At 39.4% G+C, this 21,063-nt stretch overlaps 1 protein-coding gene across 24 annotated transcripts in view; it reads right to left on the reverse strand.

Annotated features, from left to right (window-relative positions):
* NEK11 (NIMA related kinase 11) overlaps window positions 1-21,063 on the reverse strand; it is a 281,142-nt gene that overhangs the window by 232,889 nt on the left and 27,190 nt on the right. For 15 of the 24 annotated variants that reach the window (XM_045037604.1, XM_045037603.1, XM_045037600.1 and 12 more), the window contains exons 3-4: window positions 7,627-7,728; window positions 1,264-1,429 (exon numbers count right to left, since the gene is read on the reverse strand). In XM_045037604.1, coding sequence (XP_044893539.1) covers window positions 1,264-1,429; window positions 7,627-7,728 — 268 coding nt within the window. Of the gene's footprint in view, window positions 1-1,263; window positions 1,430-7,403; window positions 7,472-7,626; window positions 7,729-21,063 lie in introns of those variants that run through there. The other 9 variants (XM_023260567.2, XM_023260564.2, XM_045037605.1 and 6 more) reach the window with 4 other exon arrangements.

Consider the following 21,063-nt stretch of genomic DNA (forward strand, 5'->3'; position numbering starts at 1 on the left):
CAAAGCTGAGCCGAAGAGGCTGACCTGCAGGGAAATAGCTGACACTTGGAATATCTCAAACTTGCAGATATTTAAATAGGGCTTTTGACTTATATTGGTTAATATACACCAGCTGATGTGTAAAGCAGAAAAGGTTGACTTTTGTTGCTATCCCTACGCCTTCCAAGCTTCATCTCCTCTTGCCTTTTCTTTTCTGCTTCTCAAACACATGGCACCCTCTGGCTGTCCAAAGTTTCTGACCCAAACAGACCTGTCTTCCATTCTAAGGAGCATCTTCTTTCTCCCCAGCATCTTTTCATTCAGGCCCCAGCAACACCCAGGTGATGAACTGGCTAAATTCACTCTAAAGTATAAATAGCACCAAATTCTTCCAAAGTGCATTTGCCTAAGACTAGCTCCCAGAATGTTCTGGAAGATACTTTTTGAGCAAGGTCATCTTTACGTACTCTCTGCCTGACCCCGCCCTTATAACTCCCCTCTACCTAGCCTCTCAGGAACAAACATACAGATTCATATTATAGATACACCTTGGCACTTTCCCCCTCTGGTACCTTTCCAAGCAGCTTCATATTTGGTTGGGGCTCAGTAAAATGCACAGCTATTACTTGCAGAGAACATGGAGTGCCAGGGAAAATTGAAAATACCTGAAGCCATTAATCACAAATTTATAAGTATGAAGAAATATTTCCATGAGGAAAATGGGCCATATTTCCATTTCTGAATTTCCATCGAGGAAAATGAGGAATAAGCCTAGAACCCAAAACTCAAGAGATGGACCTCTGCTCCATGCAGGACTCCATTATAGCATTTAAATGGTCTGTCCAATGGACCCACTGTAGAAGGTTTGGGTGACATTCTCCCTAAAATACATCCCCAAGAAGCATTCTTCTGCAGCAAATACTCCTTCATTGGAAGTGAGTTGGTCAATTACCTAAAGATTATAATTCTCAGTTGCAAGACGTGATCTCCCGGGTCTTTATAGTCCAGCTTGAGGGGTTCTTTTCTTTTCAGTTTTTATTTAAAATTCCACTTAGTTAACATCACAGTGTAATATTAGTTTCAGGTATACAATATAGTGATTCAAAGCTTCCATACAACACCAGGTGCTCATCACAACATCCTTAATCCCCATCACCTATTGAACCCATCCCCCCACCCACCGGCTAGTGATTTGATAATTGAACTTATGAGATGTCCCTTTACAGAGTGCCATTTACCATGAAACAGATTTTTATTGAGAATTCCAAAAGAGGAGAGTCTCACCTCACAGTACTCTGTGATAATGCAGAAATTATCTTGCTCCACAAAGCTTGCATGGAACTTGACAATGGCTGGGTGGTCCAGCTTGGAAAGGAGCTGGGCCTCCAAATTGGCCTGCACAGTCTCATTTGGATTGAGTTCTCCCACAGAGATTTCCTTCAGTACTTTTCTGCAGCCAAAAACAAAAACAAAAAAACAAACAATATTTAAGTACATTTAGATCAAAAAAATAATAATTTATATGAACAAATGGTTCAGGGCCACCTAGTTAATGCCCAGGCTACGACCCAATCATAGGTCTGGTATTGGCTGTTATGACACTGAGTCTCCTAGTGGTCCCGGGGCCTGTCACTGACACACCTGTGGTACTACAGTTTTGATCAAACTGGGCAGAGACTGAGCTAATCTTAAGCAACATTGCTGAGGTGGCTCTTCCTTGGTCTCTATATGTCTCAGTTTCTCTTTGTCTTTCACATGGTGTCTCTGCTTCCATCTGTCTCTGTGTATGTTTTATCTCTCACCTTATCTGTTTTCCTCAGCTTTTCTATTTCTCCCTATTCCTATCTTGGTATCTATCTCTGTCTCTCTTTGTCTCTCTCTCTCTCTCACTTATATATATCTGTCACTCTGTCTCTCTGTGTCTTTGACTTTGTCTTTCTCTGCCTCTTACACACACACACACACACACACACACACACACACACGCTTCTATCTCAGCTCTAAAATTTTCCAAATCTATCAACTTAATATCAATAGGGCCATTATCTATATCCTTTCTTTTTCAAACTATTCTTGGCATAGCATACTTTATTGCTATTAGTGTTTAAGAGAAAAAAAAATCTAAAAACATTGATAGAGGTATTTAGGGTCTCAAGCATGTATAAATGGAACAAGAGCTCATTAAATCTCCAAATTATTAATTTTAAACTGTGATAATTCAATGAGGAGTGGACCAAAACACTATCTCTTCCCATCTAAGAAAAAAATAGTCTGATGAACAAACCAATTACGGTACCGAGTATAAACCAGATGGCCAGGGAAAAGCACTTTAGAGCACCAATTACATGTGAGACAGATTCTGCTGATTATAAGTAAACGTTGGCTATTCATTAAGGCAAGTTCTGCAAAACCCATGCTAGAAAACATTTTACAAAGATAGTCTTTAAGAGTTACAGCCTATGCATATTAATGAAAATGTATTTATAGTAGAAACAGTCTTAATTAAAGGCCCTTCAACCAACTCATAGATTAAGCAGAGCTCTCCAGCCCTTTCTAACAGATGCTGACAGCAGCTTTTGCCACAAGTAATGCCTGTGCCCAGTAGGTGCCCAGGAGGTGCTCTCTGGCACACCCGTTAACTCCTGCCCTTCCAGGTAAGATGTGTGCTTACCGAGTCATTGTGTTTACTCCCAAACTTGTTTACGCCAGTTGTGCTTACTACTGTAAATTTGTGACTTAAGTATGACAAACTGATGAAGGATGAGTATGAGTGTTATCTTTGTGAGGAAAACTAAGTCAAACGCTTACCGAAAAACTTCACAGTGACAAGTTACAAAAAAGAATTGCGGTTAAATAAGTAATTGACAAGATAGCGCTAAAAAGTTGCTTTAAAAATGTAAAAATCAGGGGCGCCTGGGTGGCGTAGTCGGTTAAGCGTCCGACTTCAGCCAGGTCACGATCTCGCGGTCCGTGAGTTCGAGCCCCGCGTCGGGCTCTGGGCTGATGGCTCAGAGCCTGGAGCCTGTTTCCGATTCTGTGTCTCCCTTTCTCTCTGCCCCTCACCCGTTCATGCTCTGTCTCTCTCTGTCCCAAAAATAAATAAACATTGAAAAAAAAAAAATTTAAAAAAAAAAAAAAAAAAAAAAATGTAAAAATCAGGGGCGCCTGGGTGGCGCAGTCGGTTAAGCATCCGACTTCAGCCAGGTCACGATCTCGTGGTCCGTGAGTTCGAGCCCCGCGTCAGGCTCTGGGCTGATGGCTCAGAGCCTGGAGCCTGTTTCCGATTCTGTGTCTTCCTCTCTCTCTGCCCCTCCCCCGTTCATGCTCTGTCTCTCTCTGTCCCAAAAATAAATAAAAACGTTGAAAAAAAAATTTTTTTAAAAAATGTAAAAATCAAGTATTCTGAATTCATGCTGCTAAATTTTCATTCCGTTTTAAAGAAGGTAAACCTGGAAAACGTAACATACTATGGATGTAGTTTATGCAAAAAAAAAAAAAAAAGATGAAGGGACCTCTAATCAGAAAACATTAGATATTGGCTGTGCATCAAAAAATTGGAGAAAATGTGCAATAATATGTTTTACATTGATGTAAATATTTTCATTGTCATTGCATTTAAAAATTGTTTCCTCTGTTTACCCAAGTACCAGCCCCAATCACAATGGATAGGAGAGCTCCTATCATTCTTAAAAATGTGATTATACTATACATTTTTTCATTGATTCAAATAAGACTCCCCCCTAGTTGTTTCACTGTGGAAGACATTTCCTCAGGCAATACCAGAGACAGAGCCTGTTTCTTCGCTCAGATGCAGGGCCTAGAAGCTTTAATACTGCAGTCAGCACTGTCTTGTGCAGTTTTTGCCTCTCCTATTCCTCAGTGGCAAACATTTCATAAAAATTCCAGGTTAGACAATCTGTCCTAAAAGCTGAGACACTATGTAGGAAAACTTAGAAAGTGTCCTTATCTTACTGATCCGTATCGCATGTTGGGTGACATTTGGCTTTTTTTCTTGACCAATAAAAGCTTGTTGTTAAGTTTCCATTCTCCAAAATCTGATTCATCAGCAGAATCTTCTATTTCAAGATGGCCATTATTGGGAAATCAGTTTTCCTAAAACTTGAATCATTCATAACATTTTATTCATTTTAAATGTTTCTCATGGTCTTCCCATTGTGAACCCCTAAAAGACAACCCCAGCAGGCACTGGCTGCATTAGATAGGAGGGCCCTAAACAGGGGGCCTCACAGGCTCTGCTTTGCCATTTACAGGTGTCTTTAACTAGGACTGCAATTTAGAAAGTTGGAACATTTGGTTCCCTTCCCCTAATGGAGCTTTCCCTTTGGTGTTGTTAGGTAATGAACACCTTCTCAGGCCCCTACTTGATAATGAAGTGATTCTAGAGAAATGCTTGCATGGGACCATTTTCTATAAGAAGACCAGTTCCATCAAGAATTTGGTTAAAACTGACCTCATGTTATTAAGAGTGGCATCCAGACTGTTAGTAAAAGGAGCTTGAAATGACATCCGTAGTTATGTTTTTCTGTAACTTCTGAAGATTACCACGCAGCTAGCAAAGCTCAGTGACATCTTCATAGTGCCTTTCCAGTAATTTACTGTGCCCAGCTAATATGCAGTTGTAAAAGTCACAGTGGTTAAGCATGACAACATAAAGCCTTACACAAACTTGCAATATTCTCTTGCTGTGAAGGAACAGATGCTATAAAAAGCTTAAATATACTTATTTTTTCCTCATAAACACCAACTATTGTGCAACAGAGCTTGAGATTTTACATATAGTTAACCTGAGTCCTGTCTGGCAGCCTGATGATAAAGCATAAAATCTCATTTGCCCACAGCTTAGCAGACGAAGGTAGGGCTATTAAGACAGGTGGTATCTAATACAATCATCTCTAGCTGACGCAGAGACATTCTACCTTCCTTACCTAAAATCATGTCACTGAACCAACAGAGGAAACTCTCATTACCTATCACAAAATATGAGATCAATATCAGTCGAAGGCAGCATGGAAACATACCAAAACAAGGACAGCTTGTCACCTGCTTGGTGACTCTCAGCCTGTCACCCACTCCTAAATAACATGACAGATATTTATTTTATCAGAACTTCAACTGTTTGGGAGAAACTTTATGACAGCAGCAAAACGCAACACAACACAACAAAAAACCTACACACACAAGCATCCCTGCAGACCCACTTAACTTACAAACTTTCTGTTCTTTTTCCCAAGTGGCATGCTTCTTTCTTTCTAGAATCAGTAACAAACTGACAAACTTTGGAGGGTGACTTTGGAAATCTGGGATAACTATAGCTAATTTCATTCCCTTAAAATTCACCTACTCATCATATAAATGGGGCAGATTTTATTTTTGAGATGTTAACCAAGGGTTGTTCCCCCCCCCCCCAAATATCCTCTTATTCTTTCACATGTTCCCCATCGAATCAGCAGCATATGCTGCCTCAGGAAAAAGAGGACATCTCACAAACCAGAGGATAACTCAAATCCCTGGCTTTTGATTTTCCACAGGAGAGACCAAGGCTAGAGAAAAGATCTGAAGGAATATGTGGCCAGTGGGTGAGTGTCCTCTCCACCTCCAGGTGAGAAAGAGACCCTCTGGACCAGATGAAGGGAAGGCAAGAAAGTTAGGTGTAGCTGAGCCCTTGAAAACAGTTCATGTGCCCTAGGCCGGGTCCAGAGAGGAGAGTAGGAACAGGACTCCAAGATGGGTAGGAGAACATGAGAACAGAAGAACTGTGCTCTCTTTCCAAAGCAGGACATAGAAAAAATAGCAGCACCCTCTCATTTTCTGGTGTCCAGCTAGGGGTAGGAGTGAAAAAAAAAAAAGGTCCTCAAGGGGCAAGGAAGCTGATGAGCCCAAGAGAGTTCTAGAATCCCCTATGTCCCAGTGAGGCATGAGGAGCAGTGGGATAAGGTCCCATGTAGCCACAACCACCTTGGTGAGGGCTAGTCAGCTAGTGGGTGTGGAAAGCTTTGCAGTTAGTCTGGAAAAAACTAGCTATGTCCCTTCCCTTGTGATTTAAGCATTAACAGTCATGCATTGCATGCATGTTGTAAGCACCTACTACGTGTCTACAGTGTAGCAGGCACTGGAGATTCATAGGCCCTGCCCTTGTATCTACCGGGAAAGACAAATATTAAACAAAAAGATAAATGTATGTGAATGTGCAAAAATACATATATTTTCACAAACTTCATATCGAGATGAGCGCTGTGAAGTTGGAGTAAATAACATCTGAGGCTCTCCTCATTTAAGATGTTATGACGCTTTGGGGCGCCTGGGTGGCTCAGTCGGTTGGGAGTCCGACTCTTGATTTTGGCTCAGGTCATGATCTCACGGTTGGTGGGATGGAACCCCATACCGGGCTCTGTGCTGACAGCAAAAATAAATAAATAAACATTAAAAAAATATTTTTGCGTATTTCCTTCCCATCTTTTTGCTACAGTTTTTTTTTTTAAACAGTAGAGGGCAAACCTTTTGCACAATTTGCCTGCTGTTATTTTCACGTGACATTATTACAGCAGAAACCTGTCATTTGAGGCTGCCCGGCATCTTTAGACAGCCTCCCTACATTGCACTAGATCCCTGGACTGTGGGTCCTGCCTTCCCCAGATAGATAAAAACACACAAAAACCGACGAACAAAAAAACTCCACATCTCCCATCTCGCTTGAGCTGGGGCACCCAAGGTGTGACCTAGGTTCTACCAATCAGCTGCACTCACCTGAGACTTTGCTTTGGGTGTGAGCTGAGTGAAGAAACAGGGTGGGCACAGGGCCACCCTTTCATTAGCATAGGTGGCATAAGAAATGGCGTGGCCCTGGTGGAAGTGGCAGCAAGCCACTTCAGTGGCATGGTTCTGGCTGATGTTCCTGGAAATTTAGCCTTTAACCTGCTCCCCAGCCCTCCTGCTGCTGATGTGAGCTATCTGTGTTCTGGAACAAATCCCCTTCTGCTCAAACCACATAAGGAGGCTGCACTTATCTGTACTGGGAGCCCTGACCAATGCAATAGGCATGTTCAGGTGTTACCACAAATCACTGTAAACACTTCAGGGTAATGAAAATGGAATCTCCAAAACTCTAGCTCTCTTAGGCTAATTTTTATTTATTAATTCAACTCTTAAAATGTAGCATCCTCTAAGGGATTTAAGGCCACAGTGTTGCTTACTTTTCTATGGGTAGAAATATCATGAGAGTACAAAACATCCTTTTTAAAGTTATTTCATACTTTTTAATATAATATATACATTTAAAATGTAAAGTGACATAAAAGAATATAATGGCAGAGAGTGATATTGGTTCAATACAGTGGTACATTGATTAAAAAATGGAAATACCAAGTACTGAAGTTACTAAAGGAGTACCTGGAAGAAAAACTTACAGAATTTCGTGGAGAGTATACTACAGATGGAATTTTATTTTATTTGTTGTTTGTTCTTCTCTCAGCAACTAAAAAAAAAACCATATTTTAATGTCTGTGTCCAGAGAAAAGGACAAAATAATTTTATAGGTCACCATCATATGCCATAATCTATGAGCTGCTTTTGTTTCTAACCAGTAAATTCCTGATCCCAGCTCTTCGGGGCTAGAATTCTCTGACTCACCTGGTCTTTTCCTCTCCACTCCTGATCACCAGCATGTAGCAGAGTTTTGGGGGCTCAAATAGCATCATGATACAGTGCAGGTGCCCACCGCAGATATCTATACTGAGAAGGAGAGCCCAATTTCAGACTCCATACAAGGCCCCAAGCAGCCACTCCCAAATACCTTAAGACAGGAAATTCTGTACTTCTGTTACATGACCAGCTACTTACTTATTGCCTTCTGTATGTCAAACACTATGCCACGTGCTGGGGATACAAAGATCAGAAAGAGAAACCTCTTGACCTTCAAGAGAGCTCAGTCCATGGGAGAGGCCAAGAACTATAAAAATAGTTGAACAACATCATGATAAATGCTATAATAGAGTTGGGTGTAGGGTGGGGATCCTTAGTTGTTCTTTGAGGAGAAAAGAAAAGGCAAAACCTATAGATTAGCATCCCAGGATATTCACTTTTGCACACGCAAACTACTTTGTACTATGTGGAATTACCTTTTCTCTAGCTGGATTCCAAGGAGCAAAAGAAATGAATTTATCATTCTTTACTATTTGCCCTGTAAAAATCGATACCCAGTAGAGGAATGTCTGTATTTGAATTATTTGAATAGTTTATGAAAGTTAATAAGCCTGTGAGTTTTTTATAAAGAAAACTACTTACAAAAACTAGGCAAGAATTTCTATATCTATATACCATTCTTTAGATACAAACACCCACACAAACACACAACCAGAGTATACATTATGCAATGTGGAATGAAGTACTTTTTAAAAGACCTGTAAAACTAGCAGGCTCACAAACCACTCTTTTCTTCCTTCCTCCTCACCCATCTATGTACCCTCAGTTTTTATCCAAATATGTTTTATATAACAAGATTTTAAAAATAAATGTGAGGAACCATTAAACCATGCTCTGCTCTAGAGGATTCTTTTAGTTTGGGGTCCCCAAGAAGCAAACCTTGAGACACAGGTTTGTGTGCAAGTAGTCATTTAAGCAGTGAGAGGGAGTGGGGAGAGAAGCTGCTCAGGGGCATTACCAAGCTAGTCACCGCTGTAGCAACTGGAGCTTAGTTCTGTGAAGGAATGCTTGGAAGCCAGTGTAGGCACCTCTGAGTCCCCTGACTGAGGTGCAGGGACCAACTCCCTTCATTCTCTGGTTAAGGCTGCTCCCTGGGAGTATTAACTCCCTCACTTTCCCACCATGCCAGAGCATGGGGCCCTACTGGCCAGAGAGAGACCTGTGCTAGCAGTTGAAGGCTGGACCCATGCACAGGAAACACTAATTGCCCAGGTGATATAGGTAGGGCACCAACACTGTCTTCCACGGGGATAAAAATGAAGTTCCTGCAAAATGGAAAATCTGGTCGATTTTATCTATATCCTGAAAATGGCTAAGATATAGTGATTCCTAGAAAAAGTAAAGTGTCTTTATAGGGAATAATGAAACCGAAAATCACTTATAACCTATAGGTGAATTCCATACCCTAGACTTTTCAAAACCGATTTAGTTTACAAACACATGAGCAGTGTATAGGAGTATTGCACACAGATAACAAGCAAAGAATAAATAATTAACAATAACTAATAGTACAGATAATAAACAAAGAACAAATAAATAAGAGTAGAATTATTTCAGACATTTTAGTTTGGCAAATAGGCTATCCTGGCTCCTTTCTAGATTATATTATCATTTGTGGTGACAACTTCTATCCAGTGTTTCAAGGCTGGTACCATAACATTATGCAAGTTGCCATTTATTTTTAAGGAACTGAAGAGAGTAAACAGAGATTTCAGGAGTAGGAGGTTTGGAGACAAATATGGCCCAAATAAAAAATTTCTAATAACTATGTGAATTCAATGACTTTCCCCATCTGTATAAATTTTGAAAAGTAGAAGTGATTTGAGCACGTTTCAAGGCTGGAAACAGCACTGGTGCTCACTGTAAGAGCTCTGCAGAGAATCTCTGGTGTCAGTGCAGGAATAGAACTGGCAGGCACCTGGTGGCTCAGTCGGTTAAGCATCTGACCCTTGATCTTGGCTCAGGTCATGATCTCACAGTTTGTGAAATTGAGCCCTGCCTTGGGCTCTGTGCTGATAGCACAGAACTGTTTGGGGTCCTCTCTCTCTCTCTCTCTCTCTCTCTCTCTCTCTCTCTCTCTCTCTCTCTCAAAATAAATAAAGAAATAAACTTTAAAAAATAAAGAATAGAACTGGCTTCAGGATATGCCATATCCAGTTCTTTTCCAGAGGACTCCTTGGAGATTATTTGGAGAAGATATAACATGTCTAACTGCTCTGTTGTGAAAAGCCCTTCACCCAGGGGTTTTTCAATTCTCTTGAGCAAAGAGCCTTAAGCCGAGCCAAGAAATCCATCAGTGAGTATTAATTAATCAGATAGTTACAAAAGCCAGCATTGGTTTTGGCCCTATTGAGAAAGCCTGTGTAGTTTGCACTCACTACAGTGGGTCTATTCCGCCCCCTCCCCACCTCCATTTCTAAACCACAGCCTCCATAAAAGCTGCTGGGACTGTCTCATGAAAAGCTTCATTGGGAACAAACTGCCCTTCGCTCTCCTTTTAGCTAAAAAAATGAGTGGATTCCCTTCATGGTGAACAGCTTTCTGGAGCTTCTTTAGAGGAGACTCTAAAAGTTCTCCTTACAACCTGGGATGTATTAGAATCAACTCTAATTTCCCCCTGAAAACCAGTTATGGCTCTTCTCCCCTTTCCTTCTCCCCTATACGTCAACACAAGTGGTCAGGCCATTCTATTTTTCTTATTTATACAGATGAGCCAAGTCACTGAATATTACATCTTGATTATTTTAAGAGACACTGACTGTCTACCCATCTCCCCACAACTCCACCATCATATGATCTAAAGAGGAGGACCCTCTCCCCAGCCCCTGGGATGAATCATAATTCACCTAAGTCTATCATGTAATCCTATTCCCCTTACCAGTGATTAGTTTTGGCGTGATGTAATTCTGGCCTAGAAGATATGAGAAGTCTTTGGGGTTTTCTGGGAAAGATGTTCCTTGGTGATAAAAAGAGAAGCGTGGGAGGAAACTCTCCTTTAATCTGCCTCTGCATGTCATCATCTCCATGTGACTCCTTGAACTTTGGCAGCCAGCTGGGGTCATGAAGGAAGCCACCCCAAGATGACAGGCTGAATGACAGGAAACAGTAGGCACCAAGGGCCTTCATGATATTATGAGCTGCTAATTTCATCAACCTGGAACTTCCCTCTCTTTCTAGAGTTCTTGTTAGTGAGATGCCTTTCTTTTTCTTTTTAATATGAAATTTATTGTCCAATTGGTTTCTATACAACACCCAGTACTCATCCCAGCAGGTGCCTTTCTCAATGCCCATCACCCACTTTCCCCTCCCTCCACCCCCCATCAACCCTCAGTTTATTCTCAGTTTTGCCTCCTTCCCTCTCTAACTTTTTTTCCCCCTTCCCCTCCCAAATGGTCTTCTGTTAAGTTTCTCAGGATCCACATAAGAGTGAAAACATATGGTATCTGTCTTTCTCTGTATGGCTTATTTCACTTAGCATAACACTCTCCAGTTCCATCCATGTTGCTACAAAAGGCCATATTTCATTCTTTCTCATTGCCAAGTAGTATTCCATTGTGTATATAAACCACAATTTCTTTCTTTCTTTCTTTCTTTCTTTCTTTCTTTCTTTCTTTCTTTTTTTTTATCATTCAGGGCATATTTATTCCAAGTGAGTAAAAGGCAGATGACTTGAATCAACAGCAAAATAGTCACAAAATTAAATGCAAGGAATGACATCATAAACCACAATTTCTTTATCCATTCATTGGTTGATGGACATTTAGGCTCTTTCCATAATTTGGCTATTGTTTTTTTTTAAGGCTTTATTGCAATTTATTTTTTTTCAATATATGAAGTTTATTGTCAAATTGGTTTCCATACAACACCCAGTGCTCATCCCAAAACGTGCCTTCCTCAATACCCATCACCCACCCTCCCTTCCCTCCCACCCCTCATCAATCCTCAGTTTGTTCTCAGTTTTTAAGAGTCTCTTATGCTTTGGCTCTCTTCCACTCTAACCTCTTTTTTTTTTTCCTTCCCCTCCCCCATGTGTTTCTGTTAAGTTTCTCAGGATCCACATAAGAGTGAAACCATATGGTATCTGTCTTTCTCTGTATGGCTTATTTCACTTAGCATAACACTCTCCAGTTCCATCCATGTTGCTACAAAGGGCCATATTTCATTCTTATTGCATAATTTGGCTATTGTTGAAAGTGCTGCTATAAACATTGGGGTACAAGTGCCCCTATGCATCAGCACTCCTGTATCCCTTGGGTAAATTCCTAGCAGTGCTATTGCTGGGTCATAGGATAGATCTATTTTTAATTTTTTGAGGAACCTTCACACTGTTTTCCAGAGTCTTTCTTATTATTTAAGCTGTTTTGATAGCTAAAGACACTCTAATACTAATGCTTTGCTATAAGAAGGAAGAGGAGATTTTTAAAGAAGAGACTAGAAGCAGAGAGAGAGAACTGGGTGAACATTCATTTGTATTTAGAAAGCACTAAGTCTCCTAATTTAAACTGGAAAAGGTATAATGGCTCTTTTCTACTTGAACATCAGTATTAATCTTCAAAAAATCATAACAAGGTGAACTATAATGAACTACACAAAAATGGATCTATAGCAAGAAAATACATCCTAATAAATGACTAGAAATTATTTGTCATTAGTAAATCTGGAAACTAAGACAACACCGTAATTGTTTAAATAATTTGAAAACACAATTTTTGTCATTAATTCAAAATTTTCATATGTCAAAATTTTTAGCAGTTATCAAAAAGTATTAGGATTCAAAATGATTAAAATGTCACCACCGTCCCCTTCCTTCCCTTGGGTATAGATATGGGAGCTATAAGAGCAAATAGGAGATCTAGAATGAGTGGCAAGGAGGGAAAGAGTGAAGTAAAGGGCATGAATAATTTAGCAAAAAAAAATAGAAAATATATAAATCAGTGAAGTGAAAAACACCAAGAAAAAAGAATTCCTAAAATTTCTAGTCTCTCCCCTCTTCTTTTCTCCCCCCAAATTAAGAAAACATACTTTAATAGATAGTAATAAGTATACTTTTTTCTACAATTCTCTGGAGATAGGAGAGAAAAATTTACTGATAGAAGGAATTACTTTGTTTCACATGATTTGAAGCCTCCAACTTAAGAAATCAAGAATGAAGTCATTAGGTATTAGAAGCACAATGATGATCATTACAATTTTTAGAAGGTAAAACAAAGTTCCAAGAACAATAGATGACATTTATTCATATTGAGGCATTTATGAGATGCTCATCTGATGGTCTTTCTTGACCCCTCCAGGACTAAGCTAAGGGCCTCCCTTCTATGCTCTCATTGCATCCTGTGACAACATCTATTCTCATAGGAACTCCCTTATTGGACTGCAGGCACCCTAAAGGCCAGGGTCACACTTTATTCACTACAGAATTCCCAGCACCTCGCAGTATCTTAACATATTTGAAGGAGACCAAGTTTGCACACTCTTCACCTTCAAAATTCAGCTTGCTCATTACCTCTACCAGCAAAAGTGTAACTTTGACAATTACATATTTTCATATCTATCTGTTCATCTCCACTCCCATGCTGAGAGCAATTAGATTTCATTCATTTCTGTGTCAGTGTCTAGCACAATTCTTGGCACATGGTGGATGCTCCACAAATGTTTGACTATTGAATGATTAAAGTCAACAACACACCAAGCATGTAGCTAAGGTAGTAGGATCACAAGTCCTATGCATGATTTTGTCCTTTATGGAAACATACCAGTTTGTATACTGGGCATCAATCTGAAAGTGGAAATTTATAAAAATTTGCTTCCTAGATAGAACACCTGCTGGAATAGCCCTTATCTGGAAGCTGACTTACCTATGGGAGCTGATAACAACATTAGCATTGACAATGAAAAATGGCAACCTGGAAAATGGTTTCGTGCAATGTTTCACATTATCTCAGAGATGGTAACACCCACTACAATGACCTGGCCCATGATAACACAAAGCTACCCGGTTTTCCATATCCCGTCCCCTTATTCAACTTCTTCCCCAATTTTTGGAATGAATTTTATGTTTTTATAGAATTTTAAAGCTAGACAAGATCTTCCCAGAGCATAACAATCAATACACCTCAACATATTAAGTCATGAGAAGTTACATATTTGTCCAAGACCATATAGCATGTTACAGCAGACCCACCATTTACCTCTTGAAAGAGGAAAGACTACCAATTCCAAAGAACCAAACTTTGTCTCCAGATTTAACAGTTTCCCCCTCTCCTGCTTTAGTACCTAATAACTAAGACGGTATAAAACTTTTTCACTTTTCAAACCTTGTTTCAAAGAACAAAATCTCCTGCTACCTACTCTATTCTTCCCCTCCTTAGCATTAGAGAAAAAGGGAAAAATAAAAACAGAAAGCCTCTTCTTCATAGTGATTGGAATAATGGTCTTGCTCTTGATGAGGCACTAATAGGGTTATGTCTGTTTTTAATTAATTATCATATGAGGGTTATAGACAATCTTATCAATAGTTGGGAGTCTTCGCCACTTACAGAGCCCCAGATTTGGACTGAAATTGAATGAGACCATACAGAAGAGGAAGAAAATATTTTTTAACTTACCTTTCCTAGAAAGGTGGTGAAATCTGCTTTTGTGAGGTTGCCCTAGATACCACAACCCTACAAGAATAATTCTGTGTGTGAAAGAGGTCAAGCATTTATAAAGTTCAATTGTGCAAAATCATTTGATCAAAACTGTTAAAAGATGTAGTAATATGCTCTAAAAATAAAAATAAATAGATAACACTCTACAACAAATCACTCACTCACTCTATTACACTAAGTACTAAGCCTAGAGCAAAGAGTCTGTTTATTGTCAGCAAGAAAATTAAAGAGCATGACAATGTCAGTAAGGATGTGAAAGAATAATTTACCATAGATAATCAGGTTAGCTTTTGTTATGATTGTTATATGCTCCAAATTTAAAATTAATGTTAGGTTAATATTCAAAATGCAGTATTCTAATGCATAATTCATGTCAAGTTTTTATTTTGAATGTGACGGAAAAATACTAGAATTGTGAATTTCAAAGAGATAATCGGATGTGATGCAAAGCCTACCATGAAATCAAGATACAGTGACAAATTGAGTTTTAAAAAGCAACAAAAACTGATTAGCTCCATTTTCTTGACTAGGTAAAACCAACACAGGATAAACCCTGTTTAAAGTGAAATTAAATTATGATCAAGGCAAGAAGAAGGTTGATGCTCCAAAAACAAAATGAAAAAATAATCTAGGGTTTTAGTGAAATAAAATCCCCTAATTGTATTTATAGCAGGTGCTGGTTGGCTGCCAGTTAATGCAGAGACAGTCAAAACAGCAAAAAGTTTGTATTTCCAAATTTCAGTCTCTATTTCATCACCATCGTAAGCATAAAATACGGACTTAAGCTAAAACTCTAACTATAGCATAGAGCAGATTACTCTATTTAATTTTGAGATGCAAAGGGAGGAAAATGAAGCTCCGTATTAGCATACTTTCATTAGTGGGTTTAAGCAACTAATTCTGGGTCTTACGTTTTGCTGAGTTGTGCTTATGCAAAAAAAAAAAAAAAAATCTCTTAATCTACCAACAGACCCCAAGTTAGAATCTACTACTAGGAAGGATCTAGTTTCCCTGAACAACAGCTTATGGATTTAGTCATTGATTTGCAATGGACAAAAAAGTCACAGTCAACTGTGTAAGCGGGGGACATGAGGACACATGGCTAGCCTGTCTCTGATGACACAAGTCTTCATACTTCCAAGTCCAGAGGGTGGAGGGGTGCCTGGCTAAATAAGGTGCTCCAGAACCTTCATACTCGCTGAACCTCACCGAGATGGCTGTGCAGAGTTTGTTCTGGTTGCCCAAGCAGTCCACAGGAACCCCACACATGAGACGGCCTCCTCAGGTCATAGCACAGAGCAAAGGACACTAAAAACTGTCTTAGGCATGGTCTTCCACCAGCGCTGTTTCTAGAGGTTCTGAGTCTCTAGAATTTATTTGAGGATAAATCAAAGTGTTGTTAAGTTCAGACAATGAAAGAAAAAACTGTTAGATTCATAATGTTATCTAAAGAAGCCCCAAGGAAGGGACCCAGGGTCTTCGAGCAGTGCCTCTCAAACTTCACCATGCATCCAAATCACCAGGGAGTTGTTCCAATACAGGTCTAGGGGAGACCTGAGACTGCACATTCCTAACAAGGTCCCAGGTGATTCCCCAAGATACTTGTCCAGGGGGCACACTTTTGAGTAGTAAGGTTTAGAGCAGGTAGGGGTCCAGAAGACTGCCAGGGCTGAGTGTTGAAGAACCCCAGAGTTTTCTAGAGACTTGGGGGTAGGGCAGGTTTGAAGAGTAGCCCAAATAAGAGACTATGTGTCCCCCTCCCAGCCCACGAAACATGAGACCTCACTGGACGAAAAAGGTTTGGAAACTACTGCTGGTCCAGCCCCCTCACTTTACAGATGAGGACACTGGAACCCAGAGAAGCCGTGAGACTTGACTATACCCTCTCCTGAGAATATTCCATAGCCAACACCAAGATGATTCCAAAACTCCAAATGCCAAAAGCCAGTTTTAAAACACCATTAGGAAAACTTCCCTTCAGTTTTGGCCCATACCTTAAAAACTGCAGTTTGCATTGGTTTTCTTTTGTTCTGTTCCCATTAGTGATAAGGTACAGCTACCCATTGGCCCTTTGAACATATGGTTACATAATATATTACTTGAATGTATTTATACTCAGCCTCATTCCACAAAGGATTTGACATAACTTATATAATAAAATAGAAAATTGAGACAAGCAAGAGTAGGTGGAACTAAGAAACAGGGAAAAGAACACAGATATGCTGGCCAAAAATTGTTGCTACAGTTGAACTTCAAATTTAATTCCAAACTTCTTAGAATGTATGATGGTTACCATTGCTGTTACTATTGTTGCTGATATTAATGGTAATGTCAGAGGTGCAAGTTTTGCCTATGACAAGAGGGTATTTCAGTCTTTGGATCCTTTATGACATAAGCCAGTTTTCAGTTTAGACACAAAGCAGTGGAGGTGTCCCCAAGGCGGACGTCAGTGATTCTTTTAAATAGAACTCACTCAGAAACAGAATTCCAACTTACACATGGACTAATGCACTTTGATGTCTCATTTAAGAAAAGCTTCTCAACTCTTGCCTTAACTCCAGTTTCTATAGTCAGTACATCTATATAAAGCACCTGCACTGTGCAAAACATTCTACTTGTGTGAGGCACAGCCTCTGCCTTTGAGAGGTTTGCAAGCCAATGGGAGGAAGACAAATAGTTACAAGTTATAAGAAAGCAGCATGCACCTTCAAAGGATGAAATAAATATCCCAAAGAGAGAGCCAAAGGCCAAGATATGAGATAATCATAAGAAAACCTCCAACTGCTAAATAGTGATACTGGTGTTAATTATGACAATACCAAGTGCTATAGAAGGGCCAGTTATTCGGCGGTCTGCATTGTGCTATTATAATCCTCACTTTTGAAATGAAAAAACTGAGACACAGACAGGTTAAGAACTTCATTTAAAGGCACATGGTCAATCAAGTGGCAAATCACACCTAGTAATGACGAAACGGAGACCCCACTTCTGAATCCTGGGTACCTCCACACTGTGGGATCCTGCCTTCTGAATTTACAAAGTTAGACCCAAACGAACTACAACTGAGAACACAACTTGAAGATATATTCTCTGCACCAAGGTTGATAATCTGAATAACCAGGAAAAAAGGGAGGGATGTCCTCCTGTTCCCCACCCCAGCAAAGTACATGTTCCAGTTTTCATGACAAGAATCTTTCAGAAATTGTATAGCAAGAGGACTGACATGAATCTCTGGCAAAGTTGAAGAAATGATGATTAAACAGATGGCTTGTGAGCATTTATAACATGAAGCAGTGGCCAGCAGGGGCTCACATGGGCTTATGGAAAATAAACCATACTAAATTAACCTAATTTCTTTTTGTGAGAGGGTTATTTGATTGGTTGATGAAAGAGAAGCAATTAGTCATGGTATATCATGATTTCGGCCCATCTGAAGAAGTCATGTTAACAGATGTCAGTGAGATGAGTCTTGTGATATCCTTTTAATATGGGAGATATGGAATCTTCATGTGGACTCATGGCTGGTTGAGCAAACAGACCAATCATGCTGGAGTCTTGGGTCTCTGGCCACTTTGCAGATGTTCCCTCTTATGATGCTATCAGGATCCATCTGTAACACTATTCTCACCAACATTTTATCAATGATTTAGATGAAGATCCAAAAAGACATATTTACCTAGTTTGTAGAAGCCACAAAGGCAGGGAGCATAACTAACAGACACAGGCAGAGTCAATGTTTCAAAGTGACTGAAAGAAGTCGAAATGTGAGCTGGGGAACCACCCAAGTTAAATTTTGCAAGACTAGACCTTAAGTTCCATAGTTACAGGTGGGGAAATCAAATTCTCAAATCTAAGATGAGTGAAACCTGGCTTAAGAGTAGAATGGCTGATCCATAAAAACTCTGATGGTAGTATATAGGAAGGAGAATAGCTGACCCCAAGACTCAATATGAGACAACAATATGATGTGACTCCCCAGAGCTCCTGAGATTCCAAGCTGATCCTGAAATATACGAAAGGTTGTGGTATCAATATACTTAGTTTCATCAGGCCTGGGAAACTCATTTCAAAAAGAATATTGTCACCAAAGTTAGACCAAGGAATGATGACTAAGATATTTAAGGGTGCTAAAATTAGGTTACCCAAGGAACAGAGAAATGAGAGGGACAGAGCTAATATATTTTGAGCAATGACTTGTGAAAATGGGTTAGAAATGTTTGCTTTGTTAATATTCAATATTTATAACCACATAGATATTTATTATTCTCTCCATCATACAGATGGGAAAACTGAGACTGATAATTTATAGGTAATTATCCAAAGTGAGTGGAGAGATTAGGATATGAATGCAGAAGAGTCTGAATTAAAGCCAAGTCTCCTTCTACCTCATTATTAATTAAACCTCTACCCAGTAATTAAGACATTGATAATATTGAGAGCAGATTAGATTAACAAGGGACAGGATAACAATGTCATATGATTCTTGTACATGCCACGATTTTGTGCCTTTACTCATTCTATTTCCCCTGCCTGGACACCTCTATCTACCAGGTTCATATTCATCCTGTGAGATTTGGCCTCTATGTTCTGTCTTCTACAATGTCTCCTCCATTCTATAAAAATGGGATAAGGGTACCTCCATCTAGCATACCTACCCTGCAAGCACCCGGAAAGGCCTATTTACATCCTGGTTTACATGACTGGTCTGTAAGTTCTTTGAAAGCAAGAGCCATGTACAACTAGTTTTTATTTGTTCTTCACAGCAGCTTTATTGAGATATAATTCACCTACAATAAAACTCACACTTTTGAAGTGTACAATTCAGTGGTTTTTAGCAGTACACTCCCAGAGGTTTGCAATTATCATAACCATCTAACTGTAGAACATATTCATCATCTTTGTTATGGACTGAATTGTATGTCCCCCACCCCTCAAATTCACATGTTGAAGTTCCAACACACAATACCTCAGAATAAAATCAGTTATTTAGAGAGAAAGTCTTTAAAAAGATGATAAAATTAAATTGGGGCCATTAGGGTGGGGCCCTCATCCAATATGACTGGTGTCTTTATAAGACAGCCACACCAAGGGCACACCCGACAGAAAGGCCATGTGAAGTAAAATGGAAAGGTATTCATCTATAAGCCAAAGAGAGAGATCTCTGAGGAAACCAGCCCTGATGGCACCTTGATCTTGGACTTCCAGCCTCCAGAACTGAAAGAGAATACATTTCTGTTGTTTAAGCCACACAGTCTGTGGTTTTATGACAGTCCTAGAAAACTAATACAATTCCCAAAGAAACTTCTTACCCATTAGCAGTCACTGGTCCAGGCAATCAATAATCTATCATTTCTGTCTCTGTGGATTTGCCTATTCTGGATATTTCATATAAATGGATCATATGACATATGGTCTTTTGTGACTAGCCTCTTTACCTATCATAATGTTTTCAGGGTTCACCCATGTTGTGTCAGTACTTCATTCCTTTTCATGGCTGAATAATATTGCATTGGATGGATACAGGCACATACACTACATTTTGTTATCCATTTATCAGTTGATGGACATTTGTGTTGTTTCCACTTTTTGGCTACAATGAATAATGCTGCTATCACCACTTGCGTACAAGTGTTTGTGTGGGTATATGTCTTCTTTTGCTGTACAACTAGAAGTGAAATTGTCACCAATTGTCACCTGTGCATGATTTCATGCTCTGCTGTCACTGGCTTGAAATTCTTAATAACTTTTAACAAAGGGCCCTGCATTTTCATTCTATACTAGGCCCTGCAAATTATGTAGCCAGAACTGCCTGTGTAACTCAAGCATAATAGCTATTTATAATGGACTCTTGCTAAACAAACCAACCTCATTCTTGGTCACTGGGTCAATTTTGCTTTTAAACATCTGATTAAGCTAGAGAGGGTTCAAATATACTAATCCTCTATGTGTCTATCACTGCTATAAATGTTCTTAACACAGAAGGGGTACAAGACCATGATGACAGATGAGGAAGTCAAGAAGCTATGGGAACATTTAGAGGAACTGAAACATCTTTATCTGTTGAAGCCAATCAGGTGCTCAGAGCAATGCTACCACCAGTGGGGCCACATAAAAATTAATCTTCCGGAGTCAGTACAAAGCCAATCAGATGGGAATCAACTGTGTGCATCCTGTGATACAAGTGCTATTAACATATACACCTCATGCCATGTGGACAGATCTTAATTTGGTTCAGTTCCCGAAAGGGCTACATGGAAGAGTTAAATGCACATTGACAGTTTTGGTGAATGGCAAGGCTCACTCATAGGATTTTTATTACATTTTAAAATCAGGTTTATTTCTTGCGAGTTACACTCCTAAAATTCTAACTTATGTCCAGGAAATATGGCTCTTAAGTCATAATGGTTTGACTCTCTTTAAGGATGTATGTAAAAAAACAAAATTAACATATATAATAAAATTTCCTCTTATATTTGAATCTCCAGCTCCAGAAAAACTACCCTAAAATAAAATTGAAGCAACTCAGTGCTTTCAATGAGATAAAACATACTTTCACAAGAACCAAGAAAAATAATGCTTCTCCTTAAAATAACCTGAAAACACATTTCAGTGTTAATGACAAGTTCTCCCGAACTAGAGATCAGTATACTTTGTAGTTTACCTGGAATTTTTTAAAAACCTTTTCATTTGAAGCATCCTTACAGATCAAATAAAACAA

This window comes from Felis catus, chromosome C2 (assembly GCF_018350175.1).
Source record: "Felis catus isolate Fca126 chromosome C2, F.catus_Fca126_mat1.0, whole genome shotgun sequence".
Taxonomy (NCBI): domain Eukaryota; kingdom Metazoa; phylum Chordata; class Mammalia; order Carnivora; family Felidae; genus Felis; species Felis catus.